At 38.0% G+C, this 23020-nt stretch overlaps 2 protein-coding genes, 2 non-coding genes and 2 pseudogenes across 5 annotated transcripts in view; 1 reads left to right on the forward strand and 5 right to left on the reverse strand.

The window, feature by feature from the left end:
• The window catches only part of ACAT2 (acetyl-CoA acetyltransferase 2), a 41409-nt gene extending 25159 nt beyond the window's left edge, over positions 1 to 16250 (forward strand). The window contains exons 5-10 of one of the 2 annotated variants that reach the window (XM_077120762.1): positions 7452 to 7595; positions 11386 to 11508; positions 14604 to 14758; positions 15330 to 15440; positions 15550 to 15622; positions 15881 to 15993. In XM_077120762.1, the coding sequence (XP_076976877.1) occupies positions 7452 to 7595; positions 11386 to 11508; positions 14604 to 14758; positions 15330 to 15440; positions 15550 to 15585 (569 nt within the window). In that variant the 3' untranslated portion in view covers positions 15586 to 15622; positions 15881 to 15993. Of the gene's footprint in view, positions 1 to 7451; positions 7596 to 11385; positions 11509 to 14603; positions 14759 to 15329; positions 15441 to 15549; positions 15623 to 15880 lie in introns of both variants that reach the window. The other variant, XM_077120761.1, reaches the window with a different exon arrangement.
• On the reverse strand, positions 12089 to 13299 carry LOC143650958 (deoxynucleotidyltransferase terminal-interacting protein 2 pseudogene; annotated as a pseudogene).
• On the reverse strand, positions 13413 to 16037 carry LOC143650222 (deoxynucleotidyltransferase terminal-interacting protein 2 pseudogene; annotated as a pseudogene).
• On the reverse strand, positions 16158 to 22997 carry TCP1 (t-complex 1). The gene is made up of 12 exons (XM_077120760.1): positions 22787 to 22997; positions 21872 to 21957; positions 21550 to 21678; positions 20221 to 20318; positions 19705 to 19815; positions 19192 to 19373; positions 18950 to 19076; positions 18465 to 18640; positions 17916 to 18039; positions 17405 to 17597; positions 17088 to 17251; positions 16158 to 16456 (listed from the first exon to the last, which is right to left on the reverse strand). Exons 1-12 carry the CDS (start codon positions 22848 to 22850, stop codon positions 16240 to 16242), a joined length of 1671 nt encoding a protein of 556 aa, XP_076976875.1. The 5' UTR covers positions 22851 to 22997; the 3' UTR covers positions 16158 to 16239.
• Positions 17719 to 17849, reverse strand: LOC143651107 (small nucleolar RNA SNORA20). Its single transcript, XR_013159844.1, has one exon. It is a non-coding gene; the product is annotated as a small nucleolar RNA SNORA20 (small nucleolar RNA).
• LOC143651109 (small nucleolar RNA SNORA29) lies at positions 19914 to 20058 on the reverse strand. The gene has a single exon (XR_013159846.1). It is a non-coding gene; the product is annotated as a small nucleolar RNA SNORA29 (small nucleolar RNA).
• Positions 22998 to 23020: the final 23 nt, after the last annotated feature.

Below are 23020 nucleotides of genomic sequence, written 5' to 3' on the forward strand. Positions count from 1 at the left end.
AAGCTTGAACAAATGAGTAAATATCTTGAGGATAATGGGAGCCAAGTTTCTCACTATTGTGGAAGGGAATTATAGGTATGGAAAGAGGGAAGAATGTTGCTTTTGTTGTTAGATTGCATTCAGAGATATCAATAAGAACCCAAGGTATCACATTCAGTGTATATCTATATATAAAGTATTGGTTGTATGTATATATAAAAATTCCTACTGAATAGGCCTAGGAACAATGACATAACCAGTAATAATAGTTTTAACACCCAGATCTTTGTTTCAGAATACCATTCTCCTCTAAAAGGAACCCTGGGTTCTTTCTAGAAATGGCCCATCCCAGGGCTGGGACAAAAGTGCCCAAGAGGAAGTGCTAAGCACCATGGGACATGTCAGAAGGACATGAGCCAGCTTTAAAGGGGCTCCCACTGCACAAATCTTAGACCATTCAATCATCAAAAATAGTTAATGATATTAATGGAATTTATCTTTCTTTTCAAAAAGCAGTTTTATTGAGGGCAGGCAATGGTGGTTCAGTGGCAGAGTTCTTATCTGCCATGCCTGAGACCCAGGTTCGATTCCTGGTGCCTGCCCATGCAAAAAAAAAAAAAAAGAAAGTTAGGAAAAACAGTTGTATTGAATATATTCACTTACCAAACAATACATTCAAAGTGTAGTTAGTGGCAGATTTTTTTTTTTTAATATTTTTATTGAGAAATCTTCATACACATACAGTCCACCCATGGTATACAGTCAGTGGCTCACAATATCATCACAGTTGTGTATTCATCACAGTTGTAATCATCATCAGGATCATTCTTAGAACATTGGCATCACTCCAGAAAAAAGAAATAAAATGAAATAAGAAAGGGCAGGCCATGGTGGCTCAGCAGGCAGAGTTCTTACCTGCCATGCTGGAGACCCAGGTTCGATTCCTGGTGCCTGCCCATGTAAAAAAAAAGAAAAAAGAAAAAATCTCATACGTCCCATACATCCCATACCCCTTGCCTCTCATTGACCACTAGTATTTCAGTGTACCCAATTTTTTACCCTTTATCCCCACCCATTATTTATTTATTGTTTATCTTTGTTTTTTTCTCATCTATCCATACTGCAGTCAGTAGTTTTTTTTTTTTTGCATTTGTTTTGTAATCCATATGTTTTACTCATCTGTCCATAAGGTAGATAAAAGGAGCATCAGACACAAGGTTTTCACAATCACAGAGTCACATTGCGAAAACCATGTCATTATACAGTCATCTTCAAGAAACATGACTACTGGAACACAGCTCTACATTTTCAGGCACTTCCCTGCAGCTTCTCCAATATACCTTAACTAAAAAGGTGTGATATCTATATAATGCGTAAGAATAACCTCCAGGCTAACCTCTCAACTCTGTTTGAAATCTCTCAGTCATCGACAGTTCATTTTGTCCCATTTTCTCTCTTCCTACTTTTGGTTGAGAAGGTTTTCTCAATCCCTTAATGCTGAGTCCCAGCTCATTCTAGGGTTTCTGTCCCATGTTGCCAGGAAGGTTTACATACCTGGGAGTCATGTCCCATATAGAGAGGGGGAGGGCAGTGAGTTTGTTTGTCATGTTGGCTAAGAGAGAGAGGCCACATCTGAGCAACAAAAAATGTTCTCTTGGGGGTGAGTCTTAGGCCTAATTTTAATTAGGCTTAGCCTGTCCTTTGTGGGGTTAAGCTTCATATGAACAAACCCCAAGATTGAGGGCTTGGCCTATTGCTTTGGTTGTCCCCACTGCTTGTGAGAATATCTGGAATTCTCCACATGGGGAAGTTGAATTTTCCCCCTTTCTTACCATTCCCCCAAGGGGACTTTGCAAATATTTTTATTCACTGTTCAAATCACTCTGGGATTTATTGGGGCATCATTCTGGACAAACCTACAAAATCTCATGCCCTACTCAAGGTTCCATGTACTTAGGGTGTTCAATTAAACTGTCCACATAAGTTATATTAGGAAATAATGCTAGTCAAAATATAAATTTTGTACCAAATAGACATTTTTTTTGCTTTAGTCTCATACATAAGTTAAAATTTTAAAATATGGATTACCATGTATTTTTAACACCCTGCAGTAATGACATTCCTTTGTTATTCCTCATGCAAAAACATTTTTAAATTTGTACATTTAGTCACTATCATTATACACTGTAGGCATTCCTAGATTATACCATCGTAGTCTTTATTGTATATCTTTCCTTCTGGTTTCATTTGTGCTGCCAGCCCTCCTCCCTCTATCATTCCCACGTTCAGCTTCATTCAGTGTACTAACATTTTTGTATTACAGTTAGGTAGTATCGTGCTATCCATTTCTGAATTTTTACAGTCAGTCCCTTTGCACAATCTGTATCCCTTCAGCTCTAGTTACCCAATATCTGTCCTATTTCTATCTCCTGATGGTCTCTGTTCTTAACTGAAATTCTCCAAGTTCATTCACTAATGTCAGTTTGTATCAGTGAGACCATGCAGTATTTATCCTTTTGTTTCTGGCTAATCTCACTCAGCATAATGTCCTTAAGGTCCATCCACGTTGTCGCATACTTCATAACTTTATTCTGTCTTACAGTTTTTTTTGCATAATATTCCATTGTATGTATATACCACAGCTTGTTTAGCCACTAGTCTGTTGATGGACATTTTGGCTGTTTCCATCTCTTGGCAATTGTAAACAATGTTGCTATAAACATTGATGTGCAAATGTCTGTTTGTGTCCTTGCCCTCATGTCCTCTGAGCAGACACCTAGCAATGGTATTACCAGGTCATATGGCAGTTAGCTTCCTGAGGAACCAACCGCCAAGCTGCCTTCCACTTCCACAAAGTGTGCCTCTTGCTCCACATCCTCTCCAGCACTTGTTGTTTTCTGTTTTATTGATAATGGCCATTCTAGTGGGTGTAGGATGATATCTCATTGTGGTTTTGATTTGCATTTCCCTAATAGCCAGGGAAGTTGAGCATCTTTTCATATGCCTTTTAGCCATTTGTGTTTCCTCTTCTGAGAGGTGTTCATGTCTTTTCCCCATTTTGTAATTGGGTTGTCTGTCATTTTTTTGTTGAATTGAATAATCTCTTTATATTTTCTGGATACTAGACCTTTATCTGATATATCGTTTCCAAATACTGTCTCCCATTGTGTAGGCTGTCTCGATGAAGTTCTTTGATGCACAAAAGTGTTTAATTTTGAGGGGTTCCCATTTCGTTCTTTCTTCAATGCTCATTCTTTGCATGTCAGGTCTAGGAAACCGCCTCCATTATTAGATGGATAATTTTTGTATAGGGTGTTAGATATAGATCTTCTTTCATTCTTTTGCATGTAGATAATCCAGTTTTCTAGGTACCATTTATTGAAGAGACTGTTCTGTCCCAGGTGAGTTGGCTTGGTTGCCTTATGAAAGATCAATTGTCCCTAATTGAAAGAGTCTGTATCTGAACACTCTACTTGATTCCATCGGTTAGTATATCTATCTTTATGCCAGTACCATGCTGTTTTGACCAGTGTAGCTTCATAATATGCCTTTAAGTCAGGTGGTATGAGACCTCTGACTTCATTTTTCTTTCTCAGGATATTTTTAGCTATTCGGGGCACACCGCCCTTCCAGATAGATAAATTTGGCTATTGGTTTTTCTATTTCTGAAAAGTAAGTTTTTGGGATTTTAATTAGTATTGTATTTAATCTATAAATCAATTTAGTCTTCTAATCCATGAACATGGTATGCCCTTCCAGTTATTTAGGTCTTCTGTGATTTCTTTAGCAATTTTATAGTTTTCTTTGCATAGGTCTTTTGTATCCTTAGTTAAATTTATTCCTGAATATTTTATTCTTTTGGTTGCAATTGTAAGTGGAATTTTTTTCTTAATTTCCCCTCAGATTGTAGTTTTTAATATACTCATAGAGTTGTGCATTCATTACCATAATCAATTTTAGAACATTTTCATTACTCCAAAAAGAAAAGTCCCATATCCTTTAGCAGTCACCTCTTAGTACCACTGTCCTTCCCCAGCCCTACATAACCACTAAACTGCATCTGTCTCTAGATTTATTTATGTTTAAATTTTATGTAAATGGAAACATACAATATGTAGTACTTTTTGTCTGGTTTCTTTCACTTAGGATATTGTTTTTTTTTGTCATGGGCAGGCTCTGGGAATTGAACTCTGGTCTCTGGCATGAGGATATTGTTTTTTTAAATATATTTTTTCAATTGAAGAAGTTGTAAGTTTGCAGAAAAATCCTGTAAAAAATAGAGTTCTCATATATTCCCTTATTGCTGAACTTTTCATTAATCTGGTTCCTTTGCTTATACAGCTGATGGAAGAATATTAAAATATCACTATCAGCTATAGTTCTTAGTTTACAGTAGGTGCATTTGTTCTGCATATACCACCCTTATAAACACTTTGTATTAGTGTCTAACATTTGTCATAATTCATGAAATAACAATTTTGTACTACTCACTTCAGTTCATCATCCACAACAGGGGTCACTGTTTCAAACAATCTCATGTTTTATTTTCTAACTTCTGGAACATACATGACCCAAAACTTCACCTTTCAACCACATCCACATACATAATTCAGTGCTGTTAATTCCATTTGTAATGATGTGCTATCATCAACACCATCCATTCCAAACCTTTTATGATCAATCTAAATAGAAATTCTGTACAGATTAAGTATCAGCTCCCATCCTCTCCCCTTAGTTTATACCCTAGTAACCTGTATTCTAGATTCTGCCTCTCTGTGTTAGCTTAGTGTAATTAGTTCATATCAGTGAGATCATATCAGTTGAAACCTTTTGCATCTGGCTTTTTTTTACTCCGCATAATGTTCTCAAGGTCATTCATGCTTTCACATACATCAGGACTTCATTCTGTCTCACTACCGAATAATGTTTCATCATATGTATACACTACATTTTGTTTATCCATCCACCAATTGATAAATATTTGGGTTGCCTCCATCTTTTGGCAATTATGAATAATGCCGCTATGAACATTCGTTTGCAAATGTTTGTTCGCATCCCTGCTTTCAGTTCTCGGTATATACCTAGTAGCAGGATTGCTGGATCATATGGCAGTTCTATACTTAGCTTCCTGAGGAGCCAGCTGCTAAACTGTTTACCTCACACTGTTTGTGTCTTTCTAGGAAGTTTTCCATTTCATCCAATAAAATCAATAATAGGCAGAGAAATGGAATATTCACAAATATATGAAAGTTAAATATCACTCTAACACACAATCGGTGGGTCAAAGAAGAAAGTGCAAGGGAAATCAGTTAATATCTTGAAACAAATACAAACGAGGACATAACACATTGCAGGGAAGGCAGTACTGAGTGGGAAGTTTTTAGCCCTAAACACATTTAAAATAGAAGAAATAAAATAAAAGACCTAAATGTAAACCTGATGGCACTAGAAAAACCTGATGGCACTGCCTTCCCTGCAATATGTTATGTCCTCGTTTGTATTTGTTTCAAGATATTAACTGATTTCCCTTGCACTTTCTTCTTTGACCCACCGATTGTGTGTTAGAGTGATATTTAACTTTCATATATTTGTGAATATTCCATTTCTCTGCCTATTATTGATTTCCAGCTTCATTCCATTATGGTCAGAGTAGAGTAGATGGTTTGTTTAATTTCTGTTTTTCTAAATTTACAGAGACCAGTTTTGTGACCCGACATGTGTTCTGTCCTGGAGAATGATTTATGTATACTAGAGAAATGTACATCCTGCTGTTTTGGGGTACATTATTCAGTACATGTCTGTTAGGTCTAATTTACTTATCATATTATTCACATTCTCTGTTTCTTTTTCTTTTTTGGGGGGGGGGTGCATGGTCTGGGAATCGAACCCAGGTCTCCCGCATGGAAGGTGGGCATTCTAACCACGGAATTACCCGTGCACTCTGTTTCATTATTGATCTTTCGTTTAGATAATCTGTCATTGAAGAGAGTGGTTTATTGAAGTCTCCAACTATTATTGTAGAGGTGTCTATTTTTCCTTTCACTTTTTTTTTACTCTCTAAGAGATATTAAATGCTTTTATTTTCAATATTGAAAATCAGTATTTTTAATATTAAAACAGTGCCAATTTTAACAAAATGGAGGACAAGGAAATCCCAAGGTACAGTCTTCAGGGAAATCCATCCTGAGTGCCCCCAGGCCCTAACACGCAGCTGGGTGGGATCCTGTCCTTGGTGCCCAGTGCAGTGCCCAGTCAAGTGTATGCACACACACGTGTGCACCCATGCAAGGTGGGGGTTGTGGGCTGGGCCAGGAGTCAGTACCAAAATGGGTTTAGAAATTGACTGTCCAACCCATCCCTGGTGTTAAAAAAAAATACTCTTTACAAAGGGACATGGGAAGGTGGTGTGTGGGGCAGGAAGCAGCATGTGCTGCCAGCCCAGCTGTCTTCTCCCCTCGCGCCCGGCCTCAGGGCCAGTGACTGCCTGGAGGAAGGGGCTAGCCTGACACTGGGCTGCTCCGGGGCCTGCACGTTGTATTAACATATAGCATCCTTTTTTGTCTCTCATAACAGCATTTGACTTATCTGTTTACTCTGATATTAGTATAGCTAACCAGCTCTTTTTTGTTACTGTTTGCCTGGAAAATCTTTTTCCATCTGTTCACTTTCAACCTATTAGTGTCTGAGTTTAATTATGAATGGAAAAATGCTAATTTTACCATGGAAAAACCTTGTGGCCATCACTTCAGCCAAGTGGTAAGCTGAGGTAAGCTGATAAATACCATCACCATTGTGTGGCATACCTGACTTTTGGCATAATATTAATGTAATATTTAGGAAACATAAGACAAATCTAGTTTGGAGGACATTTGACAAAAGAACTGGCTCATGCTTTTTCAAAATACCATCAAGAAACACAAAGATAGTCTGAGGAACTGTTCCAGATAAATGGAAACTGAAGAGATTGACAATTAAATGAGTATTTGATCCTGCATTGAACATAAAATAGACATCATTGGAACAATAGATGAAACTTCAATGTGGAGCAAGGATTAGATAATAGTATTATATCTAAATTAATTTCCTGGTTTTGATTACTGTGGTTATATAAGAGAATATCCTTGTTTTTGTGAAATATATGCACAAGTGAAAATGTAAAGGAGCATACATGATGTGTCAAATTCCCAGGTGGTTCAGAGAGAAAAATATGAAGCAAATATGGTAAAATATCAATAGTTGGTGAATCTGAATAAAGGAAATTTCTGTAAGTTGAGAATTATATAAAAGTGAAGGAAGAAGAGAAAAGAAAAATAGAAGACAAGAAAGAAAATTGCTTCATTTGGCCATTTTCAGTCTGGCAACATTGATCAGAAGAAGGCAAGATGGCCAGATCCTGCCATTGTGTAAATGTGAATACTTTGAACAACCAAAAGGAATTTATGAAAGTGTTTTTTGTTTTGTTTCTTCCCTAGCTGAAAATGTAGCTAAAAAATGTCACGTGAGTAGAGAAGACCAAGACAAGTTCGCAGTTGTGTCCCAGAACAGGACAGAGAGTGCACAGAAAGCTGGCTATTTTGACCGAGAGATTGTACCAGTTTTGGTATCTTCCAGAAAAGGTGTGTATATATATATATAATAGTTTAAATGTCCACTTGGCTATTTAGAGATAGTATATAGGAATGTTTTGTAGGGCCCAAAATACAAATTGCATATTAGTTGTGTCTCTCAGGTTGCAAAGAAAAGATATATCTTGGATATGTCTGAATGGGGGGAGGGGTGGGCATGGCTGTGAGGATGTTAAAATTGTATGGAATGAAGAAACGTGGGAAACTATCAGCATTCAGGCATGATAGTGTCTACGGTTGATATGTGCATACAGCAGGTTTCTTGGAAAACTGGACCGTTGGCTTATGATTGTTAGCAGTCAGCAGCAGACCTGTTGTCCCTACAGGCCAAATCTCAGAAGTGTACATCCATTACTTCCTTTTATACCCTCCCTGATCAAGATGGCGGAGTGAATTAGCTTCAGAGCTTTTCCCCCACAGAAGTTTTGAAGACCCAGCAAGAACTGGTAGAAGCATCTTTCTCAGAGCTCAGAAAACAGACTGCAGGAAAAAAGGTTGCGCACTGAAGCAAGACAATGCATCTTTAAAGCAGTAGGATTCTGTGGTGCTTTGGCTGTCCCCATCCTCACCCCTCACTCACTGGGTGTGGAGCCAGCCCACACTCCAGTGCAGATCCATGGTGTAATCCTCGTCTACATAATGGGAGCTTGCATGTCTAACCCAGACTGTTTGGAGGTGGCCTGAGGGACTGAACCAGGACACTGGTCTATACTTTACATCCAGAACTTGCCCTGTGTGTAGAAGACAGCTCACAGAGGTCTACAGATCACTGTGGGAGGGTAGTCAGATGGCTTCCTGGGGAAGAGGATTGCTGGTGTATATAAAGTAGGGAAAACTCTGTTTACCCAAGAAAGCACCTGAGCCTCTGAGAAGTGGCCAAAATTTTATTGCCAGCAGACCCAGAGGACTCTTTGTCCAGTCAGAGCCCTGAATATTCTTGGTTTCCAGATTACATAGGCTAGTAAGTGAGGTGGGAGTCACCATGGGAATGGGCAGTAAACACTGGAAAGGTACGAAATTTCTTTTAAAGTCTGAGATGGGACACGCGCAGAGGTTCTGTTCTGCGGACGTGACCAGGGACAGGATCTGTGGACATGACCAGGGGCAGACAGATGCTGCAGACATTTTGTTTTACTTCCTGCTTTTTACATACTTTAGGAGTAGGTAATTTCATACCTAAATTCATAAGGTTGATATGCACAAATACACATAAATTCATAAAGTTATACAACAATACTGAGGTGGTACACATGAATTCATGAAGTTATACAATAATACTGAGGTTAAACTTGTAAACTATCGCAGTAGGATTTATAGTGCAGTGCTAGGAGCATAAGGAAACTGTTTCCTAGGGAAGAGGAGACATATAGAACTGTGTAAACAAGTGAATTCCTGGCTCCACTGCATATATCCAAGACAAGATATGTGTACAGAAAGCATCAGGAAGAATCAAGAGGGCCGCTGAACCTTGTTGGCTTGAGCTATTCTTCAAGTTCACTGCATGGATAAACCCTGAAGGAAACACTAGCACAGATTAATCTATAAAGACTGGGGAAGGTATTTTGTTGTGCCTGGCGTTCCAGGAAAGCTCTGTTATAACAGTAGTTGGGTACAAATTTAAGGAACAGATGTCTCAGAGTCTACGTTCTAGCAATAATGCATTAAAATATGAAAATGTCCAGATTTCAACAAAAGATTACAAAACATACAAAGAAACAGGAAGTGATAGGCCAGGCAAAGGGGAAAATTAAAGCTTAGAAACTATTGATGAGAAAGACCAGTCCTGAGATATACCAAAGACTTTTACAATACAGTCCTTAATATATTCAAAGAGCTAAAGAAAAGCATGGACAAAGAATTAAAGGGAATTAGGAAATCAGTAGATAAACACAAAGAAAATATGAATAGAGAGATGAGAATTGTGAAAAGGAAACAAAAAGAGCTGAGGACCACAGGAACAGAAATGAAAGATTCCCTTGAGGGATTCAACAGAAAACTGTAGTAGGCAAAAGAATTAGTGTACTTGAAGATATGAATTGAAATTGTGCAGTCTGAAGAGCAGAAAGAAGAAAGAATGAAGAAAAGTGAACAGAGCCTGAAGAACTACAGGATACCATCAAACATGCCAATGTACCCATTGTAGGAATCCCAGGAGAGAAGAGGGAGGAGAAGAGAGAATATTCAAAGAAGTAAAGTCTGAAAACTCCCCAAATTTAACAAAAGACATGAATATACATATCAAAGATTAAGGAACTCCGAACATAGATCCATGTTGTATTATAATCAAATTGTCAAATGCCACTGATAATAAAGAATTCTTAAAGCTGCAAGAGAAAAAATGTGTCACAAGGGAACACAAGGGAGCCTTGATAAAATTAAATGCTAATTTCTCTTCAGAAACCACGGAGGCAAGATAGTGGTAGGGTGACATATTTAAAGTGCTGACGACAAAAAATTGCCAACCAAGAATTCTATACACGCACACCTCCAGCGTGTGTCTTTTCGAGTTACTTTGCCATTGTCTAATGGTGCACTCCAGTTAAAGTCCCTTATTGATGACTGACATCTCTTATGTCCAGCCTTGATACTCCTTGGTCTGTTTAGTTCTAACCATCAATGTTCTATGACCCAAATCATAGTAACCTTTTGTACAAAGAACTCACTGTAACTACTTTCCTCAGATGGGGTTATGGATATGGAAAACACTCAAATGTCTCATGGACTTTTCACATACATTATGCAGTTTTATGTACACCAGAGAAAGACCAGGTGACTGTAAACCAGTTCATAAAGATGAGTGACTTGGAAATGAATTTTTGAAGGAACATTTAAGCAATACTTTAACAGAAATTAGTTTGTGAAGGGAAGCCTTAAAATAGACTTTGCATAGAATTGGGTGTTTGCATTTGTATACTAAACAGGCTTACCAGTGCATCTATAAATCCAGTGAATTCATTACTTTTTTTTTGGAGGGGGTGGGAGTGTATGGTCTGGGAATCAAACCCAGCTGTCCCACATGGAAGGTGAGAATTCTACAACAGAACCACCTGTGCACTTGTATTTGTTTTTGGACTCTGGTTTTTAGCTGTTTTTCAGAAGATGTTGGATCTTATGTTTGAAGCATGGAAACTGTAGGGGCACAAGATGTTAAACTTGTTTAATGGAGAAGTGGATGGATGCATCCTCCAAAATGCTCTCAAGCTTCATGGAAACTGGTTTCCTTATGACATACATGTTGCAGACACACTGATATTGATAGCATTGTGGTCTCAAATGCATCTCTTAGAAGAAGGCCATAGAAAAATTGTATTCCTAGGGAATTGCTCTTTTGTATATTATGGATTTTCAAAAAAAGTCATTTTCCTTGCTTGAATCCTAAGCCTGTGTTCGTCTTGTATTTAATGTTTTGTTATAGCATATATACAATATAAAATTTCCCATGTTAATCACATTCACATTTACAATTCCATGATACTACATTCACAGTGTTAATACCAAAACTTCTGTCACCCCAAACAGAAACTCTGCACCCATTAAGTAATAACTCTCCACCTACCCCCCTCCTATACCCTATGATCTACTTTGATTGAGGTCACTTTTGAGAACAGTAATTTTTATGATAGTGTGTACTTTCCTCCTGTTAGAATGAAAATAAATATCTGTGTTAGGAAACCTTTCCTCCAGAGACGAATTCTTATGTATCATGTCTGCGAAATCCAGCAGACATGATACTCAGTGCCATCACTGTACTCATGTTGGGATAATTGTCCTTTTTTTGCAGATCCTACTGAAATTAAAACAGATGAGTTTCCTCGCCACGGGAGCAACATAGAAGCTATGTCCAAGCTGAAGCCTTGCTTTCTTACAGATGGAACAGGAACAGTTACCCCAGCTAATGCTTCAGGTTAGATTTCCTGAATGGCAGTTAAGGCTGTACTATCTTCGGCAACGTCCACTACCAAGTTAATTTCTTTTTTCTAACTTTATTTCATTTGTTTAACCATTAATACCCAACATTTTCCCAAAAATTTGTTTTAGTTTCTCTAGGGAAAAATGTAATATTTGAAAATGGACTTAACCACATTCAAAGAATGGATTCAGGTTCCTGACATTCCAGCTAAACATTCAAGTGAAATACCTTTTATGAAGTCTGGGCTTTTTTTTCCCATTTCCTTTCATAAAACCCCACTCCCCAAACTTTCTTTCATTAGGATGTTTTGTGGTCAGTGATAGCAAATTGCCAAACTTTCCACTTCTAATGATACTGTAATGTATTCTGAATTACCAAGACTTTCCTAAGTTATTTTAAGAATAATTAACATGCTTTGAGGTGGAAGGAAAGTCAGATGTGATTGAGGTTAATGAGTATAATTATTTGAAAATCCCTGTATAAATAGGGCCAGTTTATTTTATGTGATGGTATTAGTTTTTAAAACATTTTTAGCAAATAAAGATGTAAAATATTGTGGTTTGCTTGGTGAATCTTAGTTGTGAAATTTCTTCTTTCAAAATTTCTTTCCTGCTGTATTTGCTGCTTTTTCAGCCATGATTGCTGAGAACTTCCTTTGGTTATTCCTTTTGAATTCAGAATCATCTGGTAGTTCTTCCACAATAGTTCTTTCCCTTTGCTTTGTGGGAATTTGTGAAAGATAGAAATCAGCTGGACTGTCAACCGTGGTTCGATCTAGAAATACTTAGGGAAGCTGTCTCTATCGTTTTTCTTATAAAATCTTTTTGGGTCTATGCTAGGTCTTAGTGCTTTGAGATCATTTTTAAGTTCATCTGTCAATTCTAGAGCTTTCATTATGTTGCTCTTTTTTGTGTTTTTCTGAAGTTGAAATTTGGATTCACTGTATGGTGGGACACAGTTTTTTGAAAATCAGATGTAATGATGGTTTTCTGCAGAAGCTCATTTTTCTCCTTCATTTGTGTTAGGGTTCTCTTGTTAGACTGTAGTTTGTTTGCACTGAAGTTAGAATACAAACCACCCAACTGCTTGATACTCAGACCAGAGTCTATGCTGCTGCTTGTCAGCTTCAGAAGTTTATTCTTACCTTATTTAGTAAGTCTTCATCACTGAGGTCACTATCTCTATTTTTGTCATTATCTGATGGATCTTCACTTTTTTCATCCTTCTTTCTCCTGCACTTCTTGGACCTCTATGACAACCTCTCTTGCCTTGTTTTCCTCTTCTAAAATTTCTATCAACACTAACTCCAGGAGTTGTGTCAATTACAAACAACACCTTGTCACATGACATATTTCCCAAGTCCCTATTTGATGACCCACTTTGATCACCATTTTCAACAAAACATACAAGTGTCCTCCTCATTCTCAATTTTCAGAGTGCTGCCTTTCATCACTGCTAAGAACTAATAAAACAATCATCCTTATCCTGAGATGTGTATAATTTGGTACCACATTCAAAATCTACATTCTCTTCATTGTTTGTGTCCTCACTAACACCTGAAATTCCAGTCTTCTATCATCATCACTATCACCACCATCAACCAACCTGTCAGGTCACTTTTTTTTTTCCATGGGCCGGCACCAGGAATTGAACTCGAGTCTCCAGCATGGCAGGTGAGAACTCTGCCACTGAGCCCAGGACACTTGTTTTTAAGGTGTGCTGTTTCTCTTCATCCCATCTGTCCACTTCCACAAGTGCAAATGCTCGAGCTAATGATTTCCTCATAGCCTCACAGTTCAGATTTGAGGACTTTAATGTGGTTTTATTAGTTTGGGGATTGAATGCCTCTGAGAAGTTATATATATATATTTTTTCTTTTTTTTTTTTTACATGGGCAGGCACCAGGAATCGAACCCGGGTCCTCTGGCATGGCAGGCACGCATTCTTGCCTGCTGAGCCACCGTGGCCCGCCCTCTGAGAAGTTGTTTTCAAATCCAGTCAGTGTCTTGAAGTTCAGAAAGACTCTTCAACTGAGAATTTTCCTCATTAATTTCTTTTACCTCATCTGTTACCCCTTTGGCTTCTTGCTCTAAACTCTTAAGAATTCTGCTTTGTTAAAAGAGGTGTAATATTGGTCCTTTCCTCCTCTCTTAAATTAAAACTTGGACATTTTTGCTCTGTATTTTTTCTGAATTTCTACAGAAGGAATCATCAAAGTCATCTCAAGTTTCATCCTTGCAGAAGTTTGTCTTGTTTATCTGAACAAGAGAACTTGCTACTGACTGAAAAGTTTGTTTGGTATCTGAATCCTCTAAATTCCTAGGTGTAGCCATGCTTTTCATTTTCTGGTACACTCTTAGAATCTTTCTCCTCAGTCTGTGCCTTTAATGTCCTCTGCACACTCCTGGTTGTTTTCCTATTACAATTCCTGAAAATGAAATGTCTGAGCATGATGACTAAGCATCAGAAATATCTTCTGCCTGTGATTCTTGGCTTGGGTCTGTTAGGAATTTAGCTTTACACTTTCTGGTTCTTACTATGAAAGGCACAATTCTAGAAATACCTAAAACATGAGATTCTGCTTCAGAGACTTCTTCAGTATGAGACTCGCTTATTGGAGTTATTTTCAGTCTTTTCCTAACATTTGGCACAGGCAGAGGTGTGTGCAATTAGTATCTACCTTCTCTTAGTTACTCTTAAAATGGGATCCTGAAGTGCAGACTGAACAATCTGATTGTTTCAGAGGTCTCCCCAACAGCAGATGGTTTAAAAACCATCTCTGGTAACAAGGCCTCAGTTCTGATTTTCCTTTTTCAAGTTTTAGGAGTTCTAGGGACTGGACTTTGTTTCTGGTTATGTAATTTAACAGTAGTATGGGCATCAGATTGGAATTTCTTCTTGCTTTCTGTATGCTCTTTATTTTTACTCCTGGTAATTCCACTACCAGCAGACTTCTGCAGTGACCTTTCAGCTGCTGAGGTTGGGATCCGGGCCTGAGGCCTTGCAGACCTGGATACCACCATCTTCACAGGTCCAGACTCCCTGTCACCCACTCAGTGTTTAGCAATAAAGACATTGCTATTTTACAGGAATAAATGATGGTGCCGCAGCGGTGGTTCTTATGACGAAGTCAGAAGCCAATAACCGAGGGCTTACACCTCTAGCACAGATTGTTTCCTGGTCACAAGTAGGTGTGGATCCTTCTGTGATGGGAATATCACCAATTCCAGCAATAAAGCAAGCTGTGAGTGTCACTGTGAATGCTAGATCCTGTTCCCTGTTTTGGTAATGTAACCTCTTGGACGAGACCAAAACCTGAAATTTATGTACCCTCCTGCCAACTCCCCTTATCTTCTACTCAAGACTCTTTCCATATCAAAATGCCAGCTTTGTTTGAATTTTTCATATTTACTATTAGGTTTCCTTTTTATGAGATACAACTTCAAAGCCTTCCTTTAGCTTTAAATAAGCTTTATTTTGTAGGTAGACTACTTCCTGTACCACAAAGACAGCCAAGAGTGTAAAGTTTGAATTAGATACTCTTTAGGGGAACCATTTCTGCTGTCTCCTCTCATGCACATAGCAGATGGTTTTGCCTCAAAACTTAACAGTTTTGGATTTTAAGGGAAACATATTACGAGTACTTCCTTAAGTCTATGAAATGACAAAATGTGTTCAGATCATTGGTCAAATACAGGAACAACCGTAGTTTTTAAAGTCCTTCAAAATGATAGTTTATGCTTCTGTATTTATTTCTACAATGAAGGATGGTTTAAACTTTGGAGTTTTTATACCTTTGTTCATCTTTCCTTTAGATTGCTAAAGCTGGCTGGTTACTGGAGGATGTTGATGTATTTGAAATCAATGAAGCCTTTGCAGCTTTCTCCATTGCAATAGCTAAAGAACTTGGCTTAAACCCAGAGAAGGTAAACATAAGCAAGTTTATCAGCAAAGCTGGCAAACAAACTTAACCATAATTATGTGCAGACACATAAATGTATACGTAATTTAATACTATTAAATATTATTTCTTAGGTACTGGCCATAATGGGTGCCAATATACTAGTGTGACTTGGACTCACCCATCTATTTATTGTTGCCTCCCAAGGTAAAACGCCTTGACTCTTAAATTTACTTCAGACATGTCAGGGCATTACATTTTTTGTATAAAAGTCAGTTTTTATACTGAGGAACAAAGGGAAGGTAGGAAAAGATGCTGCAGAGTGAGTTCCTAAGTAGTTAAGATGAAAATTGTGTTTTGAAGAATAGTTTGTTGGTTTAATAAGAAAAAACGATAATTTGGTATTCTGATTCTGACCCTAAGTCCACAGTAGAATAAATGGTCTAATCTCTTTTTCCCCTTTAGGTTAACATTCAAGGAGGGGCTATAGCTTTGGGCCATCCTCTTGGAGCATCTGGCTGTCGAATTCTTGTTACCCTGTTACACACAATGGAGAGGACTGGTGGAAAGCGTGGTGTTGCTGCCCTATGTATTGGGGGTGGGATGGGGATAGCAATGTGTGTCCAAAGAGGATGAAATTGTTCTACAATTATTCTTAAACTAAACTTGAATCTCATTTCCTTTAAACTGTACTAAGTTATAATGTGAAACATGTGAAAACAGGACCATTTCACAAGAAGGCTTGACAGCTTGCTGTACTTTATGTGTATACTAAAAGTACAACAAGATAATTGCATCTAACATTGTTATAAATAAAAATCACATCAGTCATCAAGGGCTCCTGAATGAACAGCATCTTCGTAACTTCCATGTTTATCATCTTTACTTTCTGGGTGTAATTTAATAAGATCATCAATTCGAAGAATAGTAATTGCAGCTTCTGTTGCAAACTTCAAACTCTTTACTTTAACTATGGTAGGCTCAAACACCCCTGCTTGTTTGTTGTCTCGAGGTTTACCATTGACCAAATCAAGACCAATCCTGTAATTGAGAAAAGAAACCACTAAGTGGCCTTACAAAACACATACCTATCCTATCCCATAAAAAGTTGACCACGCGGCCCATCATTCCAGCTGTTCAATTCAAATGTTAATCTTGGGAAATGTTAGAATTTGATGGACAGAGCTCTAAGTGCAAGACTATGAGTAAAAGTAGCACTGAGATAGGTGTAGGAAAGGTAAGGAACCCTGTTTCCAAATATTTACTATAAGGGGGTTGCTTCAAAGTACTTATGGGGAAACAAACATATTAAATAACCTCACTTATCCTTATGTGGGACTTCCCATAGGTAGACCTTACTTAAGAAGCAGGGAGAGGATAGGAATCAGAAGTGCTTGAGTAAGACACACCCTTGGTAACAGTCATTAGTCTGTCCTCATCTGAATTAGTAATGAGTGTTTGAACAAAAGTCAGCTGTGCTGTTCTTTTCTATGTTTTGTTTATCGCATGCTGGCCAAGGCTATTGTGGTCAACAATCTTTTTATGCTATTTTCCCAAAGGTCTAGGAAGAGCTAAAAAGAGACATATAATTTTGTTTGTGAATTTAAAACAGAACCAAGCCCATATAGATAGTATATAAATAACAATCAAGACATGCAAACTACATGCTCACCATTTTAGATTTTTACGTTCTGGGTTGACTTGAGCCTCATTATGAAATGCTCTTAATTTCGCAACCAGATCTGTGGAATCTTGGGCAGCATTAACTGCCAGTGTATTAGGAATAACAAGAAGAGATCTTGCGAACTCTGCAATAGCAAGCTGTTCTCGAGACCCCTAGGGAAAAAAGACAATTAGGTGTCTCTTCACAAAAGGAAAATAATGAAAACTCACAGCAGCTCTTAGGGCATCAGACAGAATACATTTTAAAATGACAGTAATTACCCCTTTTGCTGTTGATAATAAAGCAAATTTTAAAATCATTCTTACCATGCTGGTCGCATAGTTTTCAAGGTATATGGAAAGGGCTGCTTCCACAGCGCCCCCACCTGGAACCACAGATTTTGATTCCAAAACTCTCTTCACCACACAAAGAGCATCATGTAAGGAGCGCTCCATCTCATCACACATGAAATCATTTGCTCCACGTAAGATAATTGATGCAGATGTACGAGCCTTAGTGCTATTATAGACAAAAATAAGTGAAATAATAGGTTCATACAGGTCCACACATGGTAATTCACTGCAAACATCGTTTTTTAAATCCTGCTTACATAGGACATTTAGACCTAGTGTACCAAAAGCAATGTCTAGACCATGCAGAAGAGATGAAATTATTATAATTTCATCAATTTACAATAGCCCAGTATTATTTTATCCCATGCGTATAACTGCTCATATCACTGAGAGACAACAGCAGCAAATAAATGGGAAGGTGATCTAACTTTACTTAATGATGACAAAATCTGTACAGCTTTACCATTTAGAAACTAGCTCTTACTTTTTAATTAAAATCAGTTCATCATCACAAATCCTCTCTTGCACCACCTCTTCTGCTTGTCCCAGCATTGCCACTTCAAAAGTTTCTTCACCTTCCAGATTGGCCAGAGTTGAAAGAATAGTCGCTATTGAGAGAATTATAAAGATTGTAAGGAACTGTAAACATTGTTCTTTCATACTATTTCTCCTGAGGGCTTTAATATTTTGTCTTAAGTTCAGAAGCATCTACAAAAGTTATATAAATGCAAGTTTAAGGTTCCAGGTAGGCATCAGATAAAGTCCTTTTATTTTAAGATGGCACTACCTCATTTTTGAAATGAATGCAAACTCAGTTCATGAATTTTCAACGAATTCAGCAAGTTAAATTAATTTTTTCTAGTTATATGAAAAGTGGATTCATTCATCCATCCATCCATCTGCCCATCAAGCATACAGAACATTAAGGGAATAAAAAAGTAAGTTCTAAAAGCAGCTTAGCATTAATACAATGTAAGACTTTTCACACGGTCTTCTGAAGTATGACATTTGAGAGCTGAGAGAAAACACACACCTCCAGAAGCTTTAGCAATGCGTTTAAGGTCCCTTTTTAAAACTCTTCTAACTGCCATAGCACCAGACTCCACAAAATACTTAAGACACATATCATCAATTCCACCAGTGGTTAGAATAACATTGGCACCAGTTGCCAGGATCTTCTGAATTCTCTCCTTGGTGATATCTGATTCCCTACAGGGATAAAGAAGTTGGGTATTAACCCATAGTTACCTTGTGTTTTTGTATAATACCGTTATAACACCCATTAAATACTTCCCGACAAAACTGCATATTACATTAACAATTCTTTCTCATCTACCATCAGAATTTCAGTTAGTTCAAGTTGGAATAAATGGTTTTGATTTTTTGCTTCATTATCTATGAGACCTAGCACTCATTCTTTTCTGTTCACTATCAGGATAGGCCTAATTGGGGCAACCGGTGAGCAAGCTGCTTAAACTAACACCCCTTTCAAAAGCTCCAAATAATCTCTTGACATACCTCTGTCTAATTTGGTCCAGTTTTTCAGGGTCAGTAATAACCACCTGTACACCAAGTTTCATTTTTGTTTTCTGCAGGCTGAAGTCAAGACAAGCAATTTTTGCATTAACTATTCTCTTGGGCATGCCTATAAGTGAACATAATATTAATTCATTGAAGAGTACTGTTCATTTGAAGACGTACCATATGCAGATTACAATGTGTAGTAATGTCATTATTGCTACCAAATTCCTGAACCTTACCCTGCGATCCCACCACACAGTTGAGTGCATAGCCGTTGATCAGCATACTTTCCATCTGACTTCTCCCATGGGCTTTCAGAACATTCACAGAATTGACAGGATAGCGAGGCTGGCCTCTTATATCTGTGTATTTAATGGCAAGTACTGCATCTACTACCATATTAGCAAAGAAATCACCATCACTAAGCCAACGGTTAAGGCTAAACATCAAACAATTTTATACTTGTGAAAATAAAGGGTTATTCAAAGTGTCTTCTATTTCCTTTTAGCAATTCCATTAATCCATCAAACAAGCATTATTCATGGCATTAAAATACTAGAGTACTACTTAATATGTACAATTTAATTTTTACACACACTTTATGTTCAGCTTTTCTCCCTAGAAAGGCAGGGAAGGCATCAGGCAATCTCAGTATATGATCTGTAGTACAATTAATAGTTTAAGCATAAAAACTAACACAGGATCTTTCTTTTTAAATTAGCCCAAGCGTTACTGGCCCATCACAAGGATACATTCCAATAATTTTGGAAGACATAGATGTCTTAGCAGCATTAATCAGGCAATCTCTTCCAAGTTCATCTGTATTAATAATTAGGTTTTCACTGATATACCGCACTGCTTCCCTGTTTGAAGTGTGGGGGAGAAAAACACTTATAAATTTACTGTTCATTCTTCTGGTTTTATCAAGTTTAGTACATAGTACTAAAATGTCACAGGCACTAGTTTTCTGTTCAGCCATTTCATATAGAAGAAGGACACACAAAAAAATAATCCTCCCTCTTCAGATCATGGCAACTTTCATCTATCCCATAAGCATAGCCACTAAAATCTATTATTAAGAGAAAAAGTGGTAGTCAAATGGGAACCAAAAAAGTTATTAGCCATACTCCTTACTTCAAATATTATACTTAACCATAAAACTTTAATTTGAAAAAGTAATATTTAAATCAATCAAAACATTTATGAGAACACAGAATATAACTATTACAACAAACAGCAAAAATTTTGTCTCTGAATGCAAATCTCACTTGCAAGCAAGTCGATAGCCACTGATAACTGATGTGGGATGAATTTTCTGTTTGACTAGTTCATCTGCATTTTTCAGAAGTTCTGCTGCAATAATAACCTGTTGAGAAAACATTCATTGCTCTAAATGTAGCCTGGCATTCAGTATATGCAATGCATACATAAAATCAACACTATCTGATAAGAGCCAGAAAAATATTCTGCTAAGAAGCTCTTTCAGCAATATAGTAAAAGACTACACAGTCCTCTTAGGTTAAGTGGTTAACAGAGACTAACGTTTACTCAAACAACTTATACTAATTTAAGTTATTCTTGGTTTATTTTAACAATCTAATGAACACTAAAAATAGTTTTAATTAAAAAAATTTTTTAAATCCTGGGAGCTTTTCCCACCCTGGAAATTTTGTTAAATTACATTATGATAAATCAGTTACCGAGACAGACTACTATTATGACCTTAGAAGAGATAGAGTTCATTTTCTCATGGCTGAAGTGAAACATATTTCTTTCCCAAGATATTATTGCTTGTTTGGCTAGCTAACTTCAAACTTTAACAAACCCAAGTATACAGGATAATCTTTGAAAATTTAAGTCACCTTGTTAATCATGTTTACTGACTTGTCAAAATCTTTACATTGTCATACTGTAAATTTCTCACTTCCATTTTGACCCAGGAGTCTGCCAATCCTTAAAAAATATATATTTTAATTAAAAATGAAACAAAGCAAAGCAAAACTGGCAACATTTTCCCTCTAGATCATTACAAAGTAAAGGTCTTAGAACTTTCCACGGGTGGGGGAAGTGGCAAACTTTTTAGAAAAACAAAAATCTTAAGTACAATTAACCATGCTTAGCCAAAACCTCACGTCACATATCTGTAATACTATCTGTATTGTGGGGCAAAAAAAAAAATCTCAAAACTTCCAAAGGTCAAGATTTAAAATGAGTATATCAAATTATCTCAAGTTTCTTTTCTACTCAAATTGAAACAAACTAGGGTGATTAAGGTATTGGTGATGAAGGTAAGGGATGTTGGTATTGGTAACATTACGTGAATTTAATTAAGATCACTAAATTGTACACATACAGCAGGTAAAATGCGAAATTTGGTGTTGTGTGTTATCATAACAACAAAAAAACTGTATAAACTAGCTATAACCATCATTTTTCAAATGTATTTGAATCAGTACCCAAGAAATCTAATTTCTTCCTATTAAATATGTAACTTATTTCTCACTCAGAAGCAAATGATTCACTTATGCTCTCTCTCACTTTGAAAGCTTTGAGGAAAACAACTAGCCTTTAGCTACTCTATCAGGTGGCTTACATACCACTGAGGTAGTTCCATCTCCAACTTCTTTGTCTTGCAGATCAGCCAGCTCACAAAGAACTTTAGCTGCAGGATGCTCTACCTCTAGTAACTTCAAGATGGTTGCACCATCATTGGTAATGGTTACATCCTGAGAAATTTTGCAGGGGTGAAAAAAAAAAAAAAGGACAATGTAAATTACCCTCAGAAATGGAATAGATAACCCCATAAAATAACACAGTTTCATTATGACCACGACTCGATAAATACATCGAATTTACATAGCTAAAATTTAAGAACCATCCCTTTTATTTAACTTATACACAAGAGTTAAGTGTACTTACACCAATATCATCCACCAACATTTTATCCAAGCCAACAGGACCAAGAGAACTTTTTACAATATTAGCAATAGAAGCTGCAGCCATAACTGTGGATAATTAGTGAAAAAAGAAAATGAGAAATACTAGTCCAAAGGAGAACACTTTCTGTCTAAAAAATAAACAACATCCAGTAGCTTCCGAATTTCCCAAACTTACATATATATTCCATCAAAGGCTTTGCTCATAATTCGTATTAGCATTTACTAAGGTAAATTCATTTTGCGGTGTGTGTGCATGGTCCGGGAATCGAACCCGGGTCTCCTGCATGGAAGGCGAGCATTCTACCAATGAAACTACCCGTGCACCCTAAGGTAAACTCATTTAAAGGGGAGCTTTCCCGGATCTTAAATCAAAGGACGCTAACATTCAACCAACATTTCGTCAGCTAATTTTATCATGAGATGCCGTCAACAATAGGAATAAGAAACGGATCTAGACATTGGGACAACCGATGATCCAGCCACCTAAAAATTCTGTTTGCTCGTCGGTAAACTAAGTCCTGTGCTAAAGTCAATGGTCCTGAAACGAAGACCAGAGGTTCAGCAAGATGTTCTACCTGGTTGGGATCGAAACAAAAGACAACTATGGGGGACGCGAGCCGCGGCCGACATATTTCAGCGCAGATGGCTCGCTTTCCAGGCGGGGTGCTCGCCATCCACCCCCAACCCACACGCACGCGGTGCAGCTCTCAAAAACGTGCTGCGCTCTAAGGGAGCGGCCCTTCCTGGGACTGGGGCGCAGTCGCCCCGCCCCAAGAGGCCACCCGGCGGCTCTTCTAGGGACTGGAAAAGAGAGAGAAGCGTACGGAAGGCAGCCACAGGCCTCCCGGGGCGCGGTGGGGCTGCTCGGGCCCCCTCAGGCCTAGCCGTCTCTTACCGTTCTGGGAGCGGATCGCCTCCCCAGTGCTGCGGTCCCCGAACACGGACAAAGGCCCCTCCATCTTCGCGGTAGGGGGCTCGTCAAGAATCACTGACACGAAACCAGCGTTTCTCCCCCAGACACGGCGGCGGCCACCGCAACGGCGAAAACGCGAGGCAAGGCGAGAGGGAGAGGAGGAGAGATCGGTGCGTAGGCAGGAAGTGAGCGAGCGGCAGGGGGCGGGCACAGAGG

The sequence above is a fragment of the Tamandua tetradactyla genome, chromosome 11, assembly GCF_023851605.1.
Source record: "Tamandua tetradactyla isolate mTamTet1 chromosome 11, mTamTet1.pri, whole genome shotgun sequence".
NCBI classification, from domain to species: domain Eukaryota; kingdom Metazoa; phylum Chordata; class Mammalia; order Pilosa; family Myrmecophagidae; genus Tamandua; species Tamandua tetradactyla.

Bases quoted from the DNA above. Each gene is read 5' to 3' on its own strand.
- TCP1 (XM_077120760.1), bottom strand. From the start codon at position 22,850: ATGGAGGGGCCTTTGTCCGTGTTCGGGGACCGCAGCACTGGGGAGGCG. The intron at 19,374-19,704 runs GTATCCTTGTGA...CCGTTGGCTTAG, and splicing joins TCTTCCAAAATTATTGGAAT to TGATGGTGATTTCTTTGCTA. The intron at 18,040-18,464 runs GTGTGTGTTTTC...TTCTCTCAATAG, and splicing joins CATTGCTAAAGCTTCTGGAG to CGACTATTCTTTCAACTCTG.